Genomic DNA, 22,502 nt, shown 5'->3' with positions numbered 1-22,502 from the left:
TTCAAATACTTAGGAGTTCAAAAAACTGAAAGTTCAAACTAAATTTTATAACCAAAATACATATATGTCACCATATACTATCCTGAGATTCACTTTCCTGCGTTATACTCAGCAAATCTATGGAATAGTAACTATAACAGGATCAGTGAAAGATCAACCAGAGTGCAGAAGACAACAAACTGTGCAAATGCAAATATGAATAAATAGCAATAAATAACAAGAGCATATGATATGAGTCCTTAAAGTGAGATCATTGGTTGTGATGATGAGTGTCATTACCCCCTTTTATTCAAGAGCCTGATGGTTGAGGGGTAGTAACTGTTCTTGATTAATTATTAAAGTCTGTCACTAGCCTTGTGGCCCATCAGGCCAGTGCTTATGCCGGTTTCCGTGGTGTGAAGCGACTGAGAGTACGAGACTCCCCCCCCCACCCCGGATAAGACGCCAGTCTATCACGTGGTTAACCCCCAGCATTTTTGCTGGTACCCATTCTCAGCTGGGTAGACTGGAGCATTGTGTGGTTAAATGCCTTACTTAAGGACACACACGCTGCCTCGACCGAGGCTCGAACCCACGACCTTCAGATCGCTAGGCCAACGCCCAAACCGCCACGCGCCACACAACTGTTCTTAAGCCTAGTGGTTTAAGATAATAAAAAATAGAAGAATTCTGATAAAATACATTTTTTTATCTCAAGTTTTTGTTTCTTCCAATGAAGGATTGGTTTTAAAATACTTTCTGATTGTTTTGGAACTTTAAAAATACTGTACATATTCATGGCTCAACAATGACAGCACTTTAGTTTGATGATGGCTGAACATCCTGAAAACTTTTCATAATCTATTAATTTTATTGCCTAGTATTTATTTTTTAAATTTTCTTTTGTAAGTGCTGAATACTATACATGAGAAAGTAAAAGAGGTAAATAAATTTCTATTTCTATTTATGACTCATTCTGCTCTATCAATGATTGGTGCTACTTCAGGAGTTAAAAACTGAGGCATACTAATTCCACACTTTTAGACCGATTGCAAAATATGGTCTAAGAGTTGAGATTATGAAATCTAAGGTCATTTCAACATGTGTGGTTAATGTTATTTTGGCATCAACCCATCCCTTATTATAACATTTTCAGCAAATATATTTCTGACATATTGTTGTAAACAACGTTACTTGGCTGCCACAGATGACATATGGCAGAATTTAAAGATGGTTTAAATCTTCATCCAACCTCCTGCAAGAATGACATTTATAGCAGCTTCTTTGTTGCCCTGAATATAATACAACTGGCCCCATTACAATTTGAGAATTATTGCTGAATAATTGTCTTGCCTATTTCCAGTTAAAACTGCAATGAGGTACCATTCAATTCTCTGAAAAAATGTGTTTTGAACTTACTTTAAATACAATGGAAGTGAAAAATAGTAAGTCATCTTCTAAACTTTTTTTTAGAAAGATTGGTTTATTTATTTACTGGAAACACGCCAAAGCATGAAAGGTACTTTTTCTGTCAGAAAAAGAATGGTGTACATCTGGGAAAAGCGGAGTGTGTTGATTTCTTTTGATTTTGTTTAATTTTTGTTTTCCACAACACTAATTTAGGCCATTGGGGTAATATTGAAAATTTTATCTTTATGTCAATAATTCAGCACAAAACCATCAACTGGGCCCCATTTGTGCAATATATTTGTAAATCATAGCTGAGAAGGCAGGAAGCTCTTTGTGCCGTGGGTCACTGGATTAAGTTACTAGTGCTAGCAGTGACTCTGAAATGCTGCAATAATTCAAATCGGAGCTTTACAAGTTCATGTGAGTGCAATGTTCCGTATTTCCTTACAGTAGAGAAGGAGACTATTCAGCTCATTGAGGTGAAGATGCCTTACAGAAGAATTTCGTCATCCCCATTCCTCATTTCTTTCCTCAAAACGACTCTCAAATACACCCATTGATTCTCTTACAATATGTATACTAAAGACACTTTGCAGTAGCCAGTCAACCCACCAACCAGTGTCTTTTGATTGTGGGAAGCAACTGAAGCACTGGAGGTAAACTCACACAGTCGGAGGGAGCACGCAGACACCACTGGAAGTCACTGTCAAATCAGGGTTATTGGAACTTTGAAACAACAACTCAACCAGTAGAACCACTATGCAGTCAACGTGGTTTTAAGAGGAGGGTAAGAGCAGTATTCGTAACCAGGGTATTATTGAACATGCATGATTACATAAGGCAATTAGACAGAATTTTATTGACTTTTTACCAAAAACATTCTTCCTTGCTTATTGATCTCTCTCAGAAGATTATGTGGCTGTAATAGGAATTGTGGAAGATGGTGGGGAAAGGGAGAGTGCTTGGGTGTAAAGCATTTAAAAGTTTGTACAGATAGCACAATAATAGATAGTATAAGCTTGATGGACCAGTTGGTCATGTTGTGTTATATTTGTTTTGTGCTTGGCTGTATATTACACTGAAGTAGCAACATGTAGTCTTCTGTCAACAGGCCTTTCAGCCCATCTAGTTCTTGCCAACCCGATCTTCTATCTAATCCCATTTACCTGCTCTTGGACTATATCCCTCCAAACCCCATCCAATCTTCTCTTAAGTATTACAACTGAACCCACATCTATCATTCTGCTGGTCATTTGTTCCACACATGCACCACCCTCTGAGTGAAGAAGTTTCCCTTCAGATTGTCCTTAAATATTTCACCTTTCACTCTAAAACCATGACCTCTAGTTCTAGACTTACTCAACCTGAGGGAAAAATGACTGCATGCATTCATCCTATCTATACCTCTCATGATTCTGTATAATTCTAAATGACCCCTCATTCTCCTGTGTGGAGGGAAATGAAGTCCAAACCTTTTCAATCTTTCCCTTTAACTCAGGCCATCAAACCCTAGCAACATACTTGTAAATTTTCTCTGCACTCTTTTAAACTTACTAAAGTCTTTCCTGTTAGGCAAGTGACCAAGACTGCACAAAATACTCTAAATTTGGCCTCTCCGATGTTCAATATAACATCCCAATTCCAGTACTGCATGCTCTGATTTATGAAGGCCAATATATTTAAAGCTCTCTTTGTAACCTTTTCTACCTGTGAGACCACTTTCAAGGTATTATAGAACTGCATTCCCAGGTCCCTTTTTCCTATTTCATGGCTCAGAGCCTGGCCATTCAATCTGTAAGTCTTACCCTAGTTAGTCCTCCCAAAGTTCAACACTTCACATTTGTCGGCATTAAGTTCTATTTGCCATTATTTTAACCCATTTTCCCAGATGGTCAAGATCATGCTGCAAGTTTTGATAACCTTTCCTATGTCCACTATAATTCTAATCTTGGTGTCATCTACTCATTTGCTGATCCAGTTTACCACATTATCATCTAAGTCATTAATGTAGATAATAAACAACAATGGAGCCAGCACCGATCCCTGCCGCATACCACTACTCACAGGCCTCCAGTCAAAGAGACAACCATCATCCACCACTCCCTGGCTTCTCCCACTAAGCTAATGTTGACTCCAATTAGCTACTTCTTCCTGAATGCTAAGTGACTTAATCTTCTGGACAAGCCTCCCATGAAGGACTTTGTCAAAGGCCTTGCTAAAGTCCATGTGGGTAATGTCCTCTGCTTTCCTTCACCATCCTTCTTGGTCATTAATTATCACTTCACTTCTGCATTATGAACATTGACCTATGTACATTATAAAAAAATGCAACAAAAGGGAAAAACTTAAAGATAAATTACATTGCAGGCAAACCTCAGAAGGTTGATTATACTTTCCAAAGAAGTTGACAGTTTTTACTCCCCTTTTCCACAGTAATAAATCTCCGTGGGAGTTATTGTGCTCATACTTCTTAAGTTATTAGTGCAGCACTTCCTGTGCATATGTTCAAGATCATTTTTGACCCGCTCATGCTTTTAATTGTCAAACAAAAATGTAAACCAGAAACATCTGTGTTATCTACCAAACATATTAAGACTTCCCTCCTTCCATGGACAGAGTAAAGAACATTAACTTTAATTTTAAAAAAACTGAAAGGCGCTTAGTATGCAATTTGAGATGCTTTAGCTATTTGTTTTTATTATATATTTTGATTCCCACAGGACTTGTCCTACAAAGACCGTCACTGGCATGAAGCCTGTTTCAACTGCTTCCTGTGCAAGCAGTCACTAGTGGATAAGCCATTTGCTGCCAAGGATGAACAGCTGTTCTGTACAGAGTGTTACACCAATGAGTATTCCTCGAAGTGTCAGGAATGCAAGAAAGCAATCATTCCAGGTAGGAGCAAAACTTTGAACTTTTTTTTTTGCTTATTTGTAGGTTATATGCCAAGAATGTCTATTCATCATCATTTGCCTTTGGGAAGATACTTTCAGTTCCTGTGTTGGAGGTACTCCCATGGTGCTGTTGAGTATGGCAGATCAGGATGATGGAGATAAACTTCCAAGTTAGGACAGCATACAACTTGAAAATGAACCTTGTGCCATGCTGTATCTCTATACCAGGTGTTCCTAACCTGGGCTCCATGGTCTCCATGCTGCTGGTATTGGTCCATGGTATTAAAAAAAAGGTTGGGAACCCCTGCTCTATACAGTATGTGCCTCTGTAATGTTCATTTTCAGGTCACACACTTTTAGGTAGCAGAGACTGCAAGTTTAGGAGCAGTTGTCAAAGAAGACCAGTGAATTTCTACAGTGCATTTTATAGATAATGCACACTGGTAAGGTAATAAGGTAAGAAATAAAGAAATTGAAGCAGGTCAGCTACTGTATTTGGCTTCTCGCCCCTGTTTCTTCAGATCATAAGAACATAAGAAATAGGAGCAGGAGTACGCCATTTGGCCAGTCGAGCCTGCTCCGCCATTTAATAAGATCATGGCTAATCTGGCCGTAGACTCAACTCCACTTACAGTGCCTTGAGAAAGTATTCAGTCCACATGACTATTTCCACATTTTACTGTCCTATTTTCTAAACTTAAAATATATTGAGATAGGATTTTTTGAGCTAATCTACACATTGAGCATCATGTCAAATAAAAAGAAAAATTTCAAAACCTATCAGCAATGTACTAAAAATTAAAAAACAAAATGGTGAGGGTGAAAAAGTATTCATCCCCTTTGTAATGACTATGCTAACTTTCCTCAAGTGGAATGCTGTATATTATCTTACCAACTCACCCAATTTGTTGATGCAGAAAATTGGAGGATCACGAATAAATATCCCCACTATCTCTGCAAGGTCCAACGGTGTGGTAGATTTTCAACAGACAAACCAAAATGAAGACAAAAGAGCATTCAAGGCAAGTGAGGGAAATGATAATAAAGAAGCACAAATTTGGGGAAGTGTACAAAGGCATTGAACGTACCTTGGAGCTCAGTGCAGTCCCCATCATGAAATAGTGGAGATACATGAAACCACAGTCACACTACCTAGGTGAGGCCACCCCTCTAAACTTTGTCGCTACAGAATAATGGCTCTTGTAAGGGAGGTTACCGTGATGCCAACATTCACTCTGAGTGAGCTGCAAATGGAAATGAAGTGTATAGCTCCACAATCTCTAATGTCTTGCACAAAAAGGGTGCTTAAAGAGTGGCAGGGAAAAAACCCTGGCTTAAAAAAAGCATATCCTTGCCCATTAAGACTTTGCAAAGTGTCACTTAGAAGATACTGTAAAGATGTAGAAGAAGGTCTTGTGGTCAGATGAGACTGAAGTGAAACTTTTTGGTCTCAGTACTAACTGTACATGTGGCATTAATCTAATAACGTGGCATCATCAGCCAAGTAACACCAGCCTACTGTAAAGTATGGTGGAGGTGGCATCATGCTATGGGGATTCTTTTCAGCAGCAGGGACTGAAAATCTGGTCAAGATTGATGGGAAGATGAATGCAGATAAATACACAGAGATCCTGGATAAAATCCTTCCAGCCTCTGCCAATAAGCTTAAACTGGGGAGGAAGTTTGTCTTTCAGCAGGACAATGATCCAAAGCACACTGCCAGAGCAACCATGGAGATAGATACCGTAGATAGATACAGTGCCTAAAAAGAGTATTCACCCCCCCTTGGAAGTTTTCATGCTTTATTGTTTTACAATATTGAATCTCAGTGGACTGAATTTGACTTTTTGATACTGGTCAACAGAAAATGACTCTTTCATGTGAAATGGAAAACAGATCTCCACAAAGTGATCTAAATTAATTACAAATATAAACCGCAAAATAATTGATATGATACACCAAATCATCACTGGTACAGCCAATTGGTTTTGGAATTCTCATAATTAGTTAAATGGAGATCTGCTTTCTGAGATCTGTGTGCAGTCAAGGTGTTCCAATTGATTGTAGTAAAAATACACCTGTATCTGGAAGGTCCAATGGATGGTGAGTAAGTATTCTGGCAAAAACTACACCAAGAAGACAAAAGAACACTCCAAGCAACCCTGCGAAATGGTTATCAAAAAGCATGAGTCAGGAGATCGATATAAGAAAATTTCCAGGTCACTAAGTATTCCTTGGAGTACAGTTAAGTCAATCATCAAGAAATGGAAAGAATATAGCACAGCTATAAATCTGCCTAGAGCAGGCCGTCCTCAAAAACCGAGTGACCGTGCAAGAAGGGGACTAATGAAGGAGGCCACCAGGAAACCTAAGACAACTCTGGAGGAGTTACAAACTTCAGTAGCTGAGATGGGAGAGGCTGCACAGACAACAACTGTTGCCTGGGTATCTCACCAGTCACAGCTTTATGGGAATGTGGCAAAGGTAAGGCCACTGTTGAAATAAACTCACATGAAATCTTGGCTAGAATTTGCCAGAACACATGTGGAAGATTCTGAAGTCTGCTGGAAGACAGTTCTATGGGCTGATGAAACCAAAATTGAGCTTTTTGACCATCAAACTAAATGCTATGTCTGGCATAAGCCAAGCACCGTGCATCATCAAAAACATACCAACCCTTCCATGAAGCATGGTGTGGCTGCATCATACAGTGGGAATGCTTCACTGCAGCAAGTCCTGGAAGGCCTGTAAAGGTAGAGTTTAAAATGAATGCAGCAAAATACAGGGAAATCCTAGAGGAAAATATCACACAGTCTGAATGAGAACTGCGACTTGGGAGATTTGTTTTCCAGCAAGACAATGACCTCAAGCATAAAGCCAAAGCTGCATAGGGATGGCATATAAACAACAAAGTTAATGCCCTGCACTGGCCAAGTCAGAGTCCAGGCCTCAATCCAATTGAGAATTTGTGGCTGGACTTGAAAAGCACCATTCACTCATGATCCCCATGCAATCTGACAGAGTTTGTGCAGTTTTATAAAGAAAAATGGGGAAAATTGCAGTGTCCAGATGTGCAAAGTAAATAGAGACCTATCCACACAGACTCAAGGCTGTAGTTGTTGCCAAAATGCATCTACTAAATACTGACTTGAAGGGGGTGAATACTTATGTAACCAATTATTTTGTGTTTTATATTTGTAATTAATTTAGATCACTTTGAAGTGGTCTCTTTTCACCTTGACACGCAAGAGTCTTTTTGTGTTGATCAGTGTCAAAAAAGCCATATTAAGTCCATTGTGATTCAATGCTGTAAAACAATAAAACATGAAAATTTCTGGGGGGGGGGGAGGAATATTTTTTATAGGCACTGTAGATAGATACTTTATTGATCCCAAAGGAAATTACAGCATGACAAGTACAAAGATATACAAATATTAAAAGAGAAGTAAGAAAGAATTTTAAAATTTACCTTAAAAATAAGATGTACAAGGTGAACAAGTTAATGATTACAAGTTTTCCAGGTTCACAATGAGTGCAAGAATTACTGTAATATTATAGAGTAATGGGTACACATTCATACCGTCCAGATAAGAAGTGATGGTAGTTTTGCACAGTATTGCACAGAGTGTCCACAATAGCAGGCTTCAGGTGAAGAAAACGGATGTCCTTGAGTGGTGCAGTCAGAGTCCTGACCTTATCTGATCAAACAGCTCTGGCAAGACTTCAAGAATGCTGTCCACTGCTGCTCCCCAACTAACCCAGCACAGCTTGAGCAAGGAGGAATGGGCAAATCTTGTTCTATCATGTTGTAGAAAGTTCAGGGACTTATTGAAAAAGACTATTGGCTGTTTTAACTGTGAGAGGTGGTTCACTTAAGTACTGAGGAAAGGAGGATGAATATTTTTGAATGCTGACATTGCAGTTTTTTAAATTTTTAGTTTCTCATGCTTTACAATTTTTTTAGGCTCTACTCTGAAAAAAAAAGAGCATGTAATTCACAAATAAAAATTCTCAGTTAAATTGTTCAAAGTCCCTGGTTGTAATACTCATTTATGTGAACAAAGGGTTGAGGGCTGAATACTTTTACAAGGCACTGTATCTGCTTTTTCCTGATAACCCTTAATTCTCCAACTATACAAAAATCTATCTAGCAGTGTCTTAAATATATTTAATGAGGTAGCCTCTACTGCTTCCTTGGTCCGATACTTCTCCATCCAATTAGATCGCGCTGCTTTGAAGTTTCTCTGAATGTCTCTTATCTCTTGATTGCCTTAAAATTGATGTCAGACTGACAACTTGGCCTACAGTGGTTTCTTCGTGACTCTACATTTATTTATTAAAAACCTCTAAGGCCACAAAACAGATTAAGAAGGCTGATGACTGTTTTTTCTCTAAATAGTTGAGCTAAAAACAGCACACACATGTTTGGCTGCTTGACGGTCAGGAGAAGACAGTTTTCATTATTGCCTGCACCAAAGTCATTAGGAAAGAAAAAATTTTTTTCAAAGCATAAAATGTGATAAAATTCAAAGTTTAAGCTAAAGATAGACAAGAAAGTTATGCATTAGTTGAATTATCTCCTTCACTTAACATATAATTAAAGTTCATCTTTGTTGGGTAAATCTTTGTATTGCCAAACAGATTGTAAAGAATAATTATGATTTCGTAGTTTAATGTCATAAGCCAATGTATTCTGAGAAGATTCAAGTTAGTAGGTATGTTTTAATTGCTTGATATTCAATTGCTTGTACAGCATGCTCCGTTGGGCCGGTATAGGAGGAACAATAGCAAATTCTTTACTGTTTTAGAATTAGATGGTGGGAAAGCAAGATGTGTCAACTGAATATTTGTTTTGCATCATCTCTCAAAAAAAATATAGGCACTCGCAAGATGGAACATAAGGGGAATAGCTGGCATGAGGCTTGTTTCATTTGTCATCACTGTCAACAGCCAATGGGCACAAAAAGCTTCATTCACAAGAATGATCAAAACTATTGTGTGCCGTGTTATGAAAAACAGTTTGCCATGCACTGTGTGCAGTGCAAGAAGGTGAGCGAGATCACAGAGTCAAAGAGTTGTAGAGTCATAGAGCACAGAACAGACCCTTACCCACTGACCATCCAGCACCCACTTACCCAAATCCTATTTTAAACTCCATATACCCTTCAACTCCTCACACACTCATGCCCACTCAGAGGTAATTAACAGTTTCAATTAACCCACCAACCTACACTTCTTTGGGATGCATGAGGGAAATGGATCACCCTTAACAAGCTACACAGTCATAGGGAGAATGAAAAACTCCATACGGATAGCACCCAAACACAGTATTAAAACCATATTGCTGAAGTTGTACCACTGTCTGACCCTGAAGTGATTCAATATATAGGGAGCTGAAAATCCTGAGTATCTTCAGCATTTTCAAAATACTGGAGATATCAATTAAGTCAACTGCATCCATGGAGAGGAATAGTTAATGGTTCAGTTTGATGACCTGAATTATTTATTGCTTTCAACCTGAATCACTAATTGCAGTTTTCTCTCTGTTGATGCTGCCTGACCTAACAAGTATCTCCACCATTTATTTCAGATTTACAGCAACCACATTTTTTTTGTGTGTGTTTTGTTTTGGTTACCGATAGCTAGAAAACTTTGCTTGGAATCTTTCTGCATCTTTTTGAAAAAGCAAAGTGGATTGTGCATGCTGAAAAACCCAAGGTAATGTCTTCTGTTTCACTTTTGTAGATTGGCCACATATCTGACAAGGTAAAATATGATAAAACAACAAACATGCTAGGTTCTAACCATCTTCATAGATCTCTTTCTCCAGTACTCACCACCTTTATACCTATTGAATGTATTTGCCACCAGTCTGGAGATTAATTGCTCAAATTCCTATTCCTTTCTTTCAAATGTCTGATAATTAATCAATCCTGATATATTTTATTTCTCTGTCTTCTTCAACCATTTTACTTTTCTGACAAAACATCATCAATCTGAATGATTAATTCTGTCGCTCTCTGCACAACTGCTAACTAGCCTGCTTCCATTTCAGATATCTAGAACTTGTATTCTTTTGATTTTGTATAGGTGTGTGGAGTCACAATATTGTCCTTTTATAGAGCACAGCACAGAAACTAGCCCTTCAGCCGATCATGTCCATCCCTACCATTTTTTAAATCAACATTTAGTCCATACCTTTTATGGCTGGTGATTCAAGCACCTATCTAGATGTTTCATAAATGTTGTGTGAGTCCCTGTCTCGACAACCTCCTCAGACAATGTGTTCCAGATTTGAACCACTGTGAGTGGAAAAAAAATCCCCCTTCAGATCTCAACTAAAGCTTTCACTTTACACCTCTGCCCTCATTTTACTCAACTCAAGGTGCTACGATACTCTTACTATCTTCACTATCTAATACCCTCATAACTTTGTACTATCAGGTAACCCCCCTGTCTCCCCTACTCTAAGGAAAATTAACCTGATTTCTTTCATAACTGATATGTTGTAATCCAGGCAACATCACTGCACATATTCCACAGTATGCATATTCTAAGACTGATCCCTTTCATTATACATATTTGAACTTTCCAGTGAGCTCCTACACAGTAATCATGAACAGGAACTCTCCCTGCTTTCAATTCAGCCGAGGGAAGGAAGCTGAAGGCATGAGGTAGGGTAAGACGATGGAATGCCAGTAAAATGAAGTTAACAGAATAATATTTAGGAGAACATTGATCAAAAAGTCATGAAGCAATAATAACTGTCTCTAAGTATGATCAAAGAGACCAACAAACGAGATGCTATAAGAACTCAGTGGATAAGGCAGCATCTATAGATAGAAATGGATAGTTGACATTTTGGCTCAGTCCAGGTATCCTGAAAGATACCAGCTGATCTGTTGAATTCCTCCAGCACCTTGCTGCTGCTTCCGATTCCAGCATCTGCAGTCTCTTGCATCTCTGTTCTCTTTGATAAAACTAAGTTGGTGTAGAGAATTTATTGAAATGTAGGTATCAAATCAGCAGAACATGTAACCACCTGAGCATCACTTTCTTGTGGTTTGATATCCTAGTCCTGAACAAGGTAACATCCTTTGACATCGTTAATTTAAGTGTGACTGGGTGAGGTCTCTGTTGGTCACAGTTGACCATGGGTATCACATTCTAGCTGATTAGATATGCAGGCCTGGGCAGTACGATGCGGAGAACAAGCTGTTGCCAATGTAGCAAGCTCCCCCTCTCCATGCATCTGATGAGCCCAGAGGAACGGCAGAGACAGATACAGTTTGGTACCAGAAGTGTCGCAGGAATTGCCAGTCAGCATTGAACTTAGAGACTCCAGCTCCAGATTTTTCCCTCAGGGTTTACTCCTGAAGCCTTCCTCATGAGTTGGTATAGCTGCAAGGCAGTGGAGGTTTGAGATCAGAGTTTTCCTTCTCCTGGATGAGCTGCCAACCATGGCTGATAAGTCCCACTTGGCTGGAGCAACTGGTTTTAAGGCACCAGTAACCCGCCTTTGCCCTTTCTCCCTTCAGTAGAAGCAGTTCTGCTGGGCTTAGTAGTTAAGCCACACATGAAGGCCAGGAGCTGGACTTGGTTGTCAGAAGCTATTTGAGGCACACGCCATTGGGAGCATTTAATAGGTAGTGGGAGCTTATCCCCATTACCATCCCTGGCTATAGCAACCTTAAGGAACCCAAGTATTTCTTTATATTAACATTAAGGTGTTATCTACCTTTATTATCTAGTTCAGTGAATGGTAATAAACAAATGTACTATATTTTATGTTTACAACCTTTATGAATAAAATATATTTTTGAAAAACAAAGTTGACTTCACCGTCAGTACACACAATTGACTTTCTCATAGACCTATGTGTGACTTGAGCTGAATTGCTGCAAAGCCAGATGATGATCAGCCATGGAGAACTGTCAGGGGTTTATTGGCTGTAAGGATTTAAAGCTATTTCTTTGGTTGGTAAAGAAGCCATGTAATTAATCAAATGATTGGCTAACTCCTTTGCTTCTATGGAAACACGACCAGAAGCTTTAATGTTATGAGAATATTTACTCATTTTCAAAGTTATTTTCACAAATAAATGTCACTTAAATAGCATCTTACATATTTTTTCCAACAATGCTAAGACATCACTAAAGTAAGTCAGTGCTCTAGTTATATTAATGAAATATCTGTTTATTAAAGTGACTATATCTTCTGGTACATAAGTAAATTCTTACTCATAAAAGTAGGAAATTGTCTGATTTTACCTCTCTTTACCATAGATTCAACATTATAATTAAAGATCTGTTATTGTATAATCATTCAAAATGAAATAACTAATATTCTATATTTTATCTTGGTAACCAGGCAATTACCACAGGAGGGGTCACTTACCGTGATCAGCCTTGGCACAAAGAGTGTTTTCTGTGTACAGGATGTAAGAAACCACTGAGTGGACAGCAATTCACCTCACGAGATGAATGTGCCTACTGCCTGGATTGCTTCAGTCATCTCTATGCCAAAAAGTGTGCTGGCTGTACCAATCCAATTGTGGGTAAGTTCTTCAATAAGAGCAGGTTGTGAAAGGAGCAAATTATCGCCAGTTGGTCAGTGGATCCTTCGTACTGGCAACCTGGCAAGACATGTTCACTTGACAGCAGGAGCTGGGAAATGCTTAGACCAGATTAGAATACTGCAGAATTTGGGTTGAAAACTTTACTTTCTTGTTTGGGTAGTAATTTGACAGAGTGTGTTGTTTCATCTATTGATGAAGTCATTCGATTTTCATTGGAAAGGGTTTGTTGGTTATCTGCATTCAAAATTAGCGTCCAGTTGTTAAAAGTGTTAATTGCCCCCATTCTGCAATTTGAATTGTATCTGCCACTTCCATAAGCTTCATATTACCTTTCTCTCAGTTTGATGTCACTCTTTATTTCTGCAGTCGCTAAGGCAAAATAATTTAGCTCAAGTTTTGCAATAAATCTGTCATAAAGTCATTGATCTTTATTGAAAAGTCACACTAATTGCAGACATTACATCTCATTATCTGACCTGTAAATAAAAAAAGGTGAAACAAAACAACGGAAGTAAAGCGATCAAGTTGGACAAGAGGCAAAGTATAGTCTCCATATGGTGATCAACTTGTCATGGACAGTGACAAATGAAAAATATATCAGGGGAACGCACAGGTAGGATTTAGAATAAAGTGGGATGTCCATAACCTAATTCATTGACCTGAGAGACAATGAAACCTTTGAGCCCTGTGTTGAAAAATATGTGAATAGGAATTTCAGTAATGATGGAGATGTGTCAAGAAATACAATGGAAGGAAAATAGATGACATTTGTAATAAACTGAGTTTTGATTTGAAGTTCAGAGTAGACCAGCATTTGGAGGTTGCAATGTTTAATTTAACCTGAACAAGTAAGACAGGACCATTTCGGAAACAGCACTAAGGGTATTAGGTTTCTGATAAATAACTAGGCAGGATAGCTCTAATTCTCATGTGTTTCAGCTATTTATTGGAGTTTCCCAGCAACAATTCTCCCCATTGCTTGCTAAGACACTCTATGTGTATGTCAAAAGCAACACACATACTAAATGCTGGAGAAACTCAGCATCTGTGGAATAGTTGATGTTTCAAACTGAGACCGTTCTTCCGAAATGAGTCAATTCTGAAGTCTTGGCCTGAAACTTCGACTATCTATTCATTTCCATAGATGCCGCCTGACCAGCTGAGTTCCTCCAGCATTTTGTGTGTGTTGCTTTGGATTTCCAGCATCTGCAGACTTTCTGATGTTTATGATGTGTTCATTAACATCTGTTTACCTTCTCCTTACAATTTTCTTTTAGGTCTTGGGGGAAGCAAGTACATCTCATTTGAGGAACGTCAGTGGCATAATGATTGTTTCAACTGTAAGAAATGCTCCATATCCCTGGTGGGCCGTGGCTTCCTCACAGAACGCGATGACATCCTTTGCCCTGAATGTGGGAAAGATCTGTAAGAGGAGATAGGCCAGGAAACAATCTCATAGCAACCTTGACTGCAGCTGCATTAAAACAAAATAACCAGGCTCTCACTTGCTATGGTGCCAATTGCCCACGATGGTATGAGCTTGATAATTGAGACAAATTATTAAAATCAGTTTATGAAATATTTGTGAATTCAAAGGAAGTTTGCATGAGTCCACCGGGACAAGTGAAAAATTATTATTTTAATTTTATTGGAAGGCACTGATGAAATAAACAATATGAAATATCTCTGTACTTCAATGACCAAAATGTAATGGTGCACCTTGTCTCAGCAAAGGATAAAAATTCTGATGAAAGAACACTGAAAGATTTTTCTTTTTATCATAGAAGTGGTACAGATTTAAACATGCAACAGGTTGTGAACTGAACAGAGCTGGAAAGCAGGATCTTATAACTAAATAATTTGGCCTGCTGTTTGCATCAATTATGGCAAAACAAGTTTGAAAGTAAAACTTATATTTTACTGCATGATTACATAGGTGAATAGTAAATAATGATCGTAGGTTCATCTGTATTTCATTTTTTTTTCAGGCATTAAATATTTGTAGTATTAAGTGCATTAATAAATTGAAAAAAAAAATGTTCCTGTACTCCATTTATGAATAGCTGAAAAATTTGAACCACACACCCATATTTTCCATGCAATGGATCCAGCCGTTCTCTAACTAGTGAATAATACATCGCTCTTGTACACAATAGACAGAAGGTTAGTACTTCACACAGCAAGCAGAGATGAGAGAGCTAAAGGAATCAGCTCTAAAACTGATCCCTATAGTAATATACAGAATACAGACAGATGTATTACTGACTATGCTGCTGTGCTAGGAACTAGACATGACCCCTGGCCTCTCCATTCTCTGCTGGGAATTCGGCATGAACCCCTGCCCTCTCCATTCTCTGCTGGGAATTCAACATAAACCCCTGCCTTCTCCATTCTCTGCTGGGAATTCGACATGATCTCCTGCCCTTCCTGATGGTTTTCTGGCAATTGGGTACAATAGTATGCCTTTGCTTCGAAATTTCTTTATTTTCATCAATAGCATACTTGAAAATAATGTCTTTCATTATTTTCAGGGAACCTCATATGGACTGTTGAATTTGCTACTTGTAGAATGATATCCTCTTGTGGAGTAGTGCTGTATAACAAACATTGCATACTAGTCAAAGCATTCTTAGAAAGATCCCATTATAACTTATTAGTCTCAGTGTAATAGCTATTTTAGATGACTTATTACCTTTATCCAGATTTACCTTTCTTCTGATCAGACTTCCAATCAGATTCCTGGAGAAGTTTTTCTTTTCTAGTTAAGATTGTGATGAAAGCCTTTGATGACAAGGGAGTCATAGCGCGGACAGAGGGAAACAGATTTCCCCGACGGCACATGTGCATATTAAACAAAAAGCTGTCAAGGCCTAGAAAATGGTTGATGTGTAAAACAAATGGAATATCTTGGAAGTAGTGAGTGGACAGGTGCAAACAATATTGGAGGTGTGCTTCCCAGCATATTGGCAAAGGATGAAAAAGATTGCCATTGTGCCTTTCCATTTGCATATATAGGTACTAAATGTTTGTTCACAAGATTGGCTTGCCTTGAATATCGCAGGTTGCAGGCTGGCTGTATTCAGGAAAATATGTGATCAAGGTGTTCTTAAAGGAACCCCTTTACGCAGCCACCAGAAAAGGTAGCTAAGTGATCAGGCTGCGTAACTCTGGAATGGAGTTTCTATAAGACCGTAAGACATCAGAGCAGCATTGAGCCATTTGGCCCTTCGCGTCTGCTCTGCCACTTCATCATGGCTGATCCTTTTTCCCCTCCTCAGCCCCACTCCCCGACCTCCTCCCTGTAACCCTTGATGCCGTTTCCAATCAAGAACCAAACAGTCTCTGCCTTAGATACACCCAAAGACCTGGGCTCTACAGCTGTCTGTGGTAACAAATTCCACAAATTTACCACCCTCTGGCTAAAGAAATTTCTCCTCATCTCGGCTTTAAATGGACACCCCTCTATTCTGAAGCTGTGCCCTCTTGTCCTAGACCTCCCCCACCAAGAGAAACATCCTTTCCTCATTTACTCTGTCTAGCCCTTTCAACATTCAAAACGTTTCAATGAGATCCTCCCTCATCCTTCTACATTCCAGTGAATACAATAGACAATAGGTGCAGGAGTAGGCCATTTGGCCCTTCAAACCAGCACCGCCATTCACTGTGATCATGGCTGATCATCCACAATCAGTATCCAATTCCTGCCTTATCCCCATAACCTTTGATTCCACTAACTTTAAGAGCTCTATCCATCTCTTTTTTGAAAGCATCCAGAGACTTGGCCTCCACAGCCTTCTGGGGCAGAGCATTCCATATATCCACCACTCTCTGGGTGAAAAAGTTTTTCCTCAACTCCGTTCTCAATGTCATACCCCTAATTCTTAAACTGTGGCCTCTGGTTCTGGACTCACCCATCAGCGGGAACATGCTTCCTGCCTGCAGCGTGTCCAATCCCTTATATTCTTATATGTTTCAATAAGATCCCCTCTCAGCCTTCTAAATTGCAATGTATACAAGCCCAGTTGCTCCAATCTTTCGATATATGACAGTCCCGCCATTCCGGGAATTAACCTTGTGAACCTACGCTGCACTCCCTCAATAGCAAGAATGTCCTTCCTCAAATTTGGAGACCAAAACTGCACACAGTACTCCAGGTGTGGTCTCACCAGGGCCCTGTACAGTTGCAGAAGGACCTCTTTGCTCTTATACTCAATTCCCCTTGTTATGAAGGCCAGCATGCCATTAGCTTTTTTCACTGCCTGCTGTACTTGTATGCTTGCTTCCAGTGACTGGTGTACAAGAACACCTAGATCTCATTGTGCTTCCCCTTTTCCTAACTTGACTCCATTTGGATAATAATCTGCCTTCCCGTTCTTACCACCAAAGTGGGTAACCTCACATTTATCCACGTTAAACTGCATCTGCCATGCATCTGCCCACTCACCCAGCCTGTCCAAGTCACCCTGCATTCTTATAACATCCTCTTCACATTTCACACTGCCACCCAGCTTTGTGTCATCGGCAAATTTGCTAATGTTACTTTTAATTCCCTCATCTAAATCATTAATATATATTGCAAACAGCTGCGGTCCCAGCACTGAACCCTGCGGTACCCCACTGGTCACCGCCTGCCATTCCGAAAGGGACCCGTTAATCGCTACTCTTTGTTTTCTGTCAGCCAGCCAATTTTCAATCCATGTCAGTACTCTGCCCCCAATACCATGTGCCCTAATTTTACCCACTAATCTCCTATGTGGGACTTTATCAAAGGCTTTCTGAAAGTCCAGGTACACTACATCCACTGGCTCTCCCTTGTCCATTTTCATAGTCACATGCTCAAAAAAATCCAGAAGATCAATCAAGCACGATTTCCCCTTCGTAAATCCATGCTGACACGGACCAATCCTGTTACTGCTACCCAGATGTGTTGTAATTTCATCTTTTATAATTGACTCCAGCATCTTTCCCACCACCGACGTCAGGCTAGCTGGTCTATAATTCCCTGTTTTCTCTCTTCCTCCCTTCTTGAAGAGAGGGACAACATTAGCCACCCTCCAATCCGCAGGAACTGATCCTGAATCTATAGAACATTGGAGAATGATTACCAATGCGTCCACGATTTCTAAAGCCACCTCCTTAAGTACCCTGGGATGCAGACCATCAGGTCCCGGGGACTTATCAGCCTTCAGACTCAACAGCCTATCCAACACCATTTCCTGCCAAATATAAATTTCCTTCAATTCATCCATTACCCTAGGTCTTTTGGCCACTATTACATCTGGGAGATTGTTTGTGTCTTCCCTAGTGAAGACAGATCCAAAGTACCTGTTCAATTCGTCTGCCATTTCCTTGTTCCCCATAATAAATTCACCCGCTTCTGTCTTCAAGGGCCCAATTTTGGTCTTAACTATTTTTTTCCTTTTCACATACCTAAAGAAGCTTTTACTATCCTCCTTTATATTCTTGGCTAGTTTACCTTCGTACCTCATTTTTTCTCCGTGTATTGCCCTTTTAGTTACCTTCTGTTGCTCTTTAAAAGTTTCCCAATCCTCCGGCTTCCCACTCGTCTTTGCTATGTTATACCTCTTCTCTTTTATTTTTATGCTGTCCATTACTTCCCTTGTCAGCCACGGCCTCCCCTTACACCCCTGAGGATCTTTCTTCCTCTTTGGAATGAACTGATCCTGTACCTTCTGCAGACCCAGAGCCATCAAACGTTCTTCGTATGATAACCCTTTCATTCCCAGAATCATCCTTGTGTACCTCCTCTGAACACTCTCCAATGCCAGTACATCTTTTCTTAGATGAGGAGCCCAAAACAGTTCACAATACTCAAAGTGAGGCCTCACCAGTGCCTTATAAAGCCTCAGCATCGCATCTCTGCTCTTGTAATGAATACTAAAATTGTATTTTCCTTCCTCACCACCAACTCAACTTGCAAGCTAACTCTTAGGGTGTTCTGCACAAGGCCTCCCAAGTCCCTTTGCATCTCAGATTTATGGATTTTCCCCCCGTTTAAAAAATAGTCTGCACATTTATTTCTACTACTAAAGAGCATGACCATACATTTTCCAACATTGTATTTCATTTGCCACTCCCTTGCCCATTCTTCTAATCTGTCTAAGTCCTGCTGCCTGCCTGTTTCCTCAACACTACCTGCTCCTCCACCAGCACTAGTGTCCCACAATGTTGCATCCTCAGCCCTCAACTCTGTTTCCTATAACACATGACTGTGTGGTTTTAATTTTATCTACGAGTTTGCAGAAGGTACCAGCGTGAAATGATACCAGCAATGAGTTGGAGTACATGAAGGAGATAAAGACCTTGGTGACATGGTGACATGACATCAACCTTTCCCTCAATGTCAGCAAAGCACAAGAGGTTGTCATTAATTTCATGAAGTTGGTGGGGGGGGGGCGCATGGTTTGCAAAGCACATGCTCCTGTTTACATTAACGGTGCTGAGGTTGAGAATTTCAAGAGTGAATATCATCTGGTCCAACTATGTTGCTGTCATGGTCGAGAAAGTTCACAGCACCTCTATTTCCTCAGAAGGCTAAAGAAACTCGGCATGTCCCGATTGATTTTTATCGATGCTCTGTAGAAGGCATCCTATCTGGATGCATCATGGCTTGTACGGCAACTTTTCTGCCTATGACTCCCAGAGACAGCAGAGAATTATGGACACTGCTCAGCACATCACAGAAACCAGCCTCCTCTCCGTGGAAATACAAGAGATTCTGCCAATGCTGGAAATTCAAAGCAACACATACAAAATACTAGAGGAACACAGCAGGTCAGGCAGCATCTATGAAAATGAGTAAACCGTTGACATTTTGGGCCAAGACCCTTCATCAGGACCGGAAAAGAAGGGGAAAGAAGCCAGAATAAAAGGTGGGGGAAGAGAAAGGAGTACAAGCAACAAAGTGATAGGTGAAGCCAGATGGGTTGGAGAGGTGGGGATGAAGTAAGGAGCAGGGAGGTAATAGGTAGAAAAGGTAAAATGCTGGAAAAGAAGGAGAGGAGAGTGGACAATGGGAGAAAGGGAAGGTGGAGGGGCAGCGGGGGAGGTGATAGGCAGGTGAGGAGAAGAGGTGTGGTCAGAGTGCAGCCAGAGTGGGGAATGGAAGAAGAGGAAAGTTGCAGCGGGGGAATTACTGGAAGGTGGAGAATTTGATGTTAGAGGTGTTAAAGTTGACAGCAATTTCAAAGATCCCATCCACCCCGGAAGTTCTCTGTTCTCCCCTCTTCCAACAGGTAGAATAGAAAAGCCTGAAAGTAGGTCCTACGAGTCTCAAGGACATCTTCTAAGCTGCTTGTATGGTTCCCTCGTACATTAAGATGGACCCTTGAACTCAATCTACAATACCTTGTCATGACATTGTCTACCTGCGCTGCACTTTCTCTGTAGCTGTTATACTTTATTCTATGCTCACTTATTGTTTTACGAGGTATTATCTCAATGCATTGTTGTAATGATTGATCTGTACAAACAGTATGCACGTTTTTCATTGCACTCGGTACATGTGACAATAATAAACCAATCTGTCAATTTATACAATGTGCCGCTACTGGGACTTCCATGGACGTTTGGTGGTCTGCACCATCCACACTAATCCAACCATTCACCACACTGAGGATCTGGTTCAAAGGAGCATAGAGGGGAAGTAACACCAGACCAAGTCTTCCCTGATGTTAATCTAACTGTACAATTAAAGAACACTGCATAACATAACAAATTGAATGTTATTTTTTAAACTGGGGAGATTGTGCTGAAGCTGGATATCTAGAGCAACACACACAAAATGTTGGAGGAACTCATTATGTCAGCCAGCATCTATGGAGGAGAATAACTGTTACAGGCTGAGACCTTTCACCTCATTGCTATTTTCTTTCTTATTGACTTAAATATTTTAAAAGCTTTAATTTATAAGTTTAAAATATGCAGTCTTTATCTAGCATATTGAAAAAAATATATCTGGTAACTGCCAGATTTTTTAAAAATTAACACCGCAGAGTTTGCCTTTCAATTCAGGATTTTTGTTTGCTTCTTTTGTACGATATACTATTGTTTTTATATTGCAATTATTTTAGAAAATGATCGTGTAGATTTAGAGTGATTGAGGAGTAGAGTCCATTCTGCTACTAAATGATTATCACTTGGCAAACACCATTGACGTGTCTGCTGGAAGCATGGGAATTCAGAAGTGTCATCCAGGCACATCACTGTGAGGGAACTTTGTTCTTTATGTAATCCATACTCCTCTTTGTTCTGCATGTTATGTTGGCACCAAATAGAGAAATATTTAGTCCACAGCATTAGCACTCAGAATCAGATTTATTATCACTGATAACCAACACATGTACTTCAAGTTGCTCAAAGTATGAAGTAAGTTACTTCAGACCTTGCCTGACACCATGTCAAGGTGCTTCGACATGCCACAAAGTACTTAGTTCACCGCTCTACTCCCTCTACACTCAAGACTGTGTGGCTAACGACAACTCAAACACCATCTGTGAATTCACAAATGACACCACTGTTTTTGGTAAAATCTCAGTTGGCAATGAGGAGGTGTACAGGAGTGAGATAGATGGGTGGTTGAGTTGTGTCACCACCACAACCCTGCACTCAATGTCAGCAAGACCAAGGAATTGATTGTGGATTTCAGGAAAAGGAAGGTGAACATTGAGGAGTACGTGGTGAGAAAGGTGAGCAACTTCAAGCTCCTGGGCATTAAAATCTCAGAAGACCTATCCTGGGCCCAGCACATTGATATGAACATGATGACGTGCCAGCAGCTCAACTTCATTAGAAGTCTGAGGAGACTTGGTATGCCACCACAGACTCACAAATTTCTATAGATGTATGGTGCATCACAGCTTAGTAAGGAAGTTCCAATGCACAGGAGGCTGCAGAAAGTTGTAGATTCAGCCAACTCGTTTGCAAGCACAACCCTTACCCCATTAAGGACATCTTTAAAAGATGGTGCCTCAAGACTATGGACCCTAACTACCTGGGGCATGTCCTCTTTTCATTACTACCATCGGGGAGGAGGTACAGGAGACTGAAGAAATAGCTTCTTCCTCTCCACCATCAGATTTCTGAACAGTCTATGAATGCATGAACACTACCTCATCATTCTTTTCTTTGCACTACTTATTTATTTTTGTAAATTATAATAATTTAATGTTTTTGCAAAGCAACACATTTCATGTCACTATTTGAACAGATTTCAAATCTCAAGTAAGTCAGTGACAATAAAGCTAATTCTGGCACTCCAACCAAATGTGAACGAAAATTCTACAGCATGGGAAGGAGAACGCTGGAGGGAGAAGTCAAAGTCAAGTTTATTATATGCACAGGTGCAATGAAAACTTACTTGCAACAGCATCACGAACATGTAGCATCACGTAAGCAGCATTCACAATGAAAACACAAATTAGTCATCACTGAACATAATTTTTAACAAAAAAACCACAATTAGAACAAAATACAAAATCCAATTTAGTACAAGGTTGAAGGCTGAGTGGGGAAGAATGAGGAGGTGTTTCAGTAATTTCACTGCAGACTGAAATATAGAACATAATTAGAACATACATTGTGTGTCTTGTGAAATATACAGTAAGCATGCACAATGAAAC

At 39.8% G+C, this 22,502-nt stretch overlaps 1 protein-coding gene across 8 annotated transcripts in view; it reads left to right on the top strand.

The window, feature by feature from the left end:
* Positions 1 to 14,883, top strand: part of LOC134349550 (four and a half LIM domains protein 2-like) — a 131,234-nt gene extending 116,351 nt beyond the window's left edge. For 7 of the 8 annotated variants that reach the window (XM_063054040.1, XM_063054038.1, XM_063054039.1 and 4 more), the window contains 4 exons: positions 4,110 to 4,284; positions 9,163 to 9,332; positions 12,654 to 12,840; positions 14,139 to 14,883. In XM_063054040.1, coding sequence (XP_062910110.1) covers positions 4,110 to 4,284; positions 9,163 to 9,332; positions 12,654 to 12,840; positions 14,139 to 14,290 — 684 coding nt within the window. In that variant the 3' untranslated portion in view covers positions 14,291 to 14,883. Of the gene's footprint in view, positions 1 to 2,058; positions 2,177 to 4,109; positions 4,285 to 9,162; positions 9,333 to 12,653; positions 12,841 to 14,138 lie in introns of those variants that run through there. The other variant, XM_063054046.1, reaches the window with a different exon arrangement.
* Positions 14,884 to 22,502: the final 7,619 nt, after the last annotated feature.

The sequence above is a fragment of the Mobula hypostoma genome, chromosome 7 (assembly GCF_963921235.1).
Source record: "Mobula hypostoma chromosome 7, sMobHyp1.1, whole genome shotgun sequence".
NCBI lineage: Eukaryota > Metazoa > Chordata > Chondrichthyes > Myliobatiformes > Myliobatidae > Mobula > Mobula hypostoma.
Note: the sequence above shows the minus strand (reverse complement) of the source record. Positions and strands in the feature narration are given on the sequence as shown.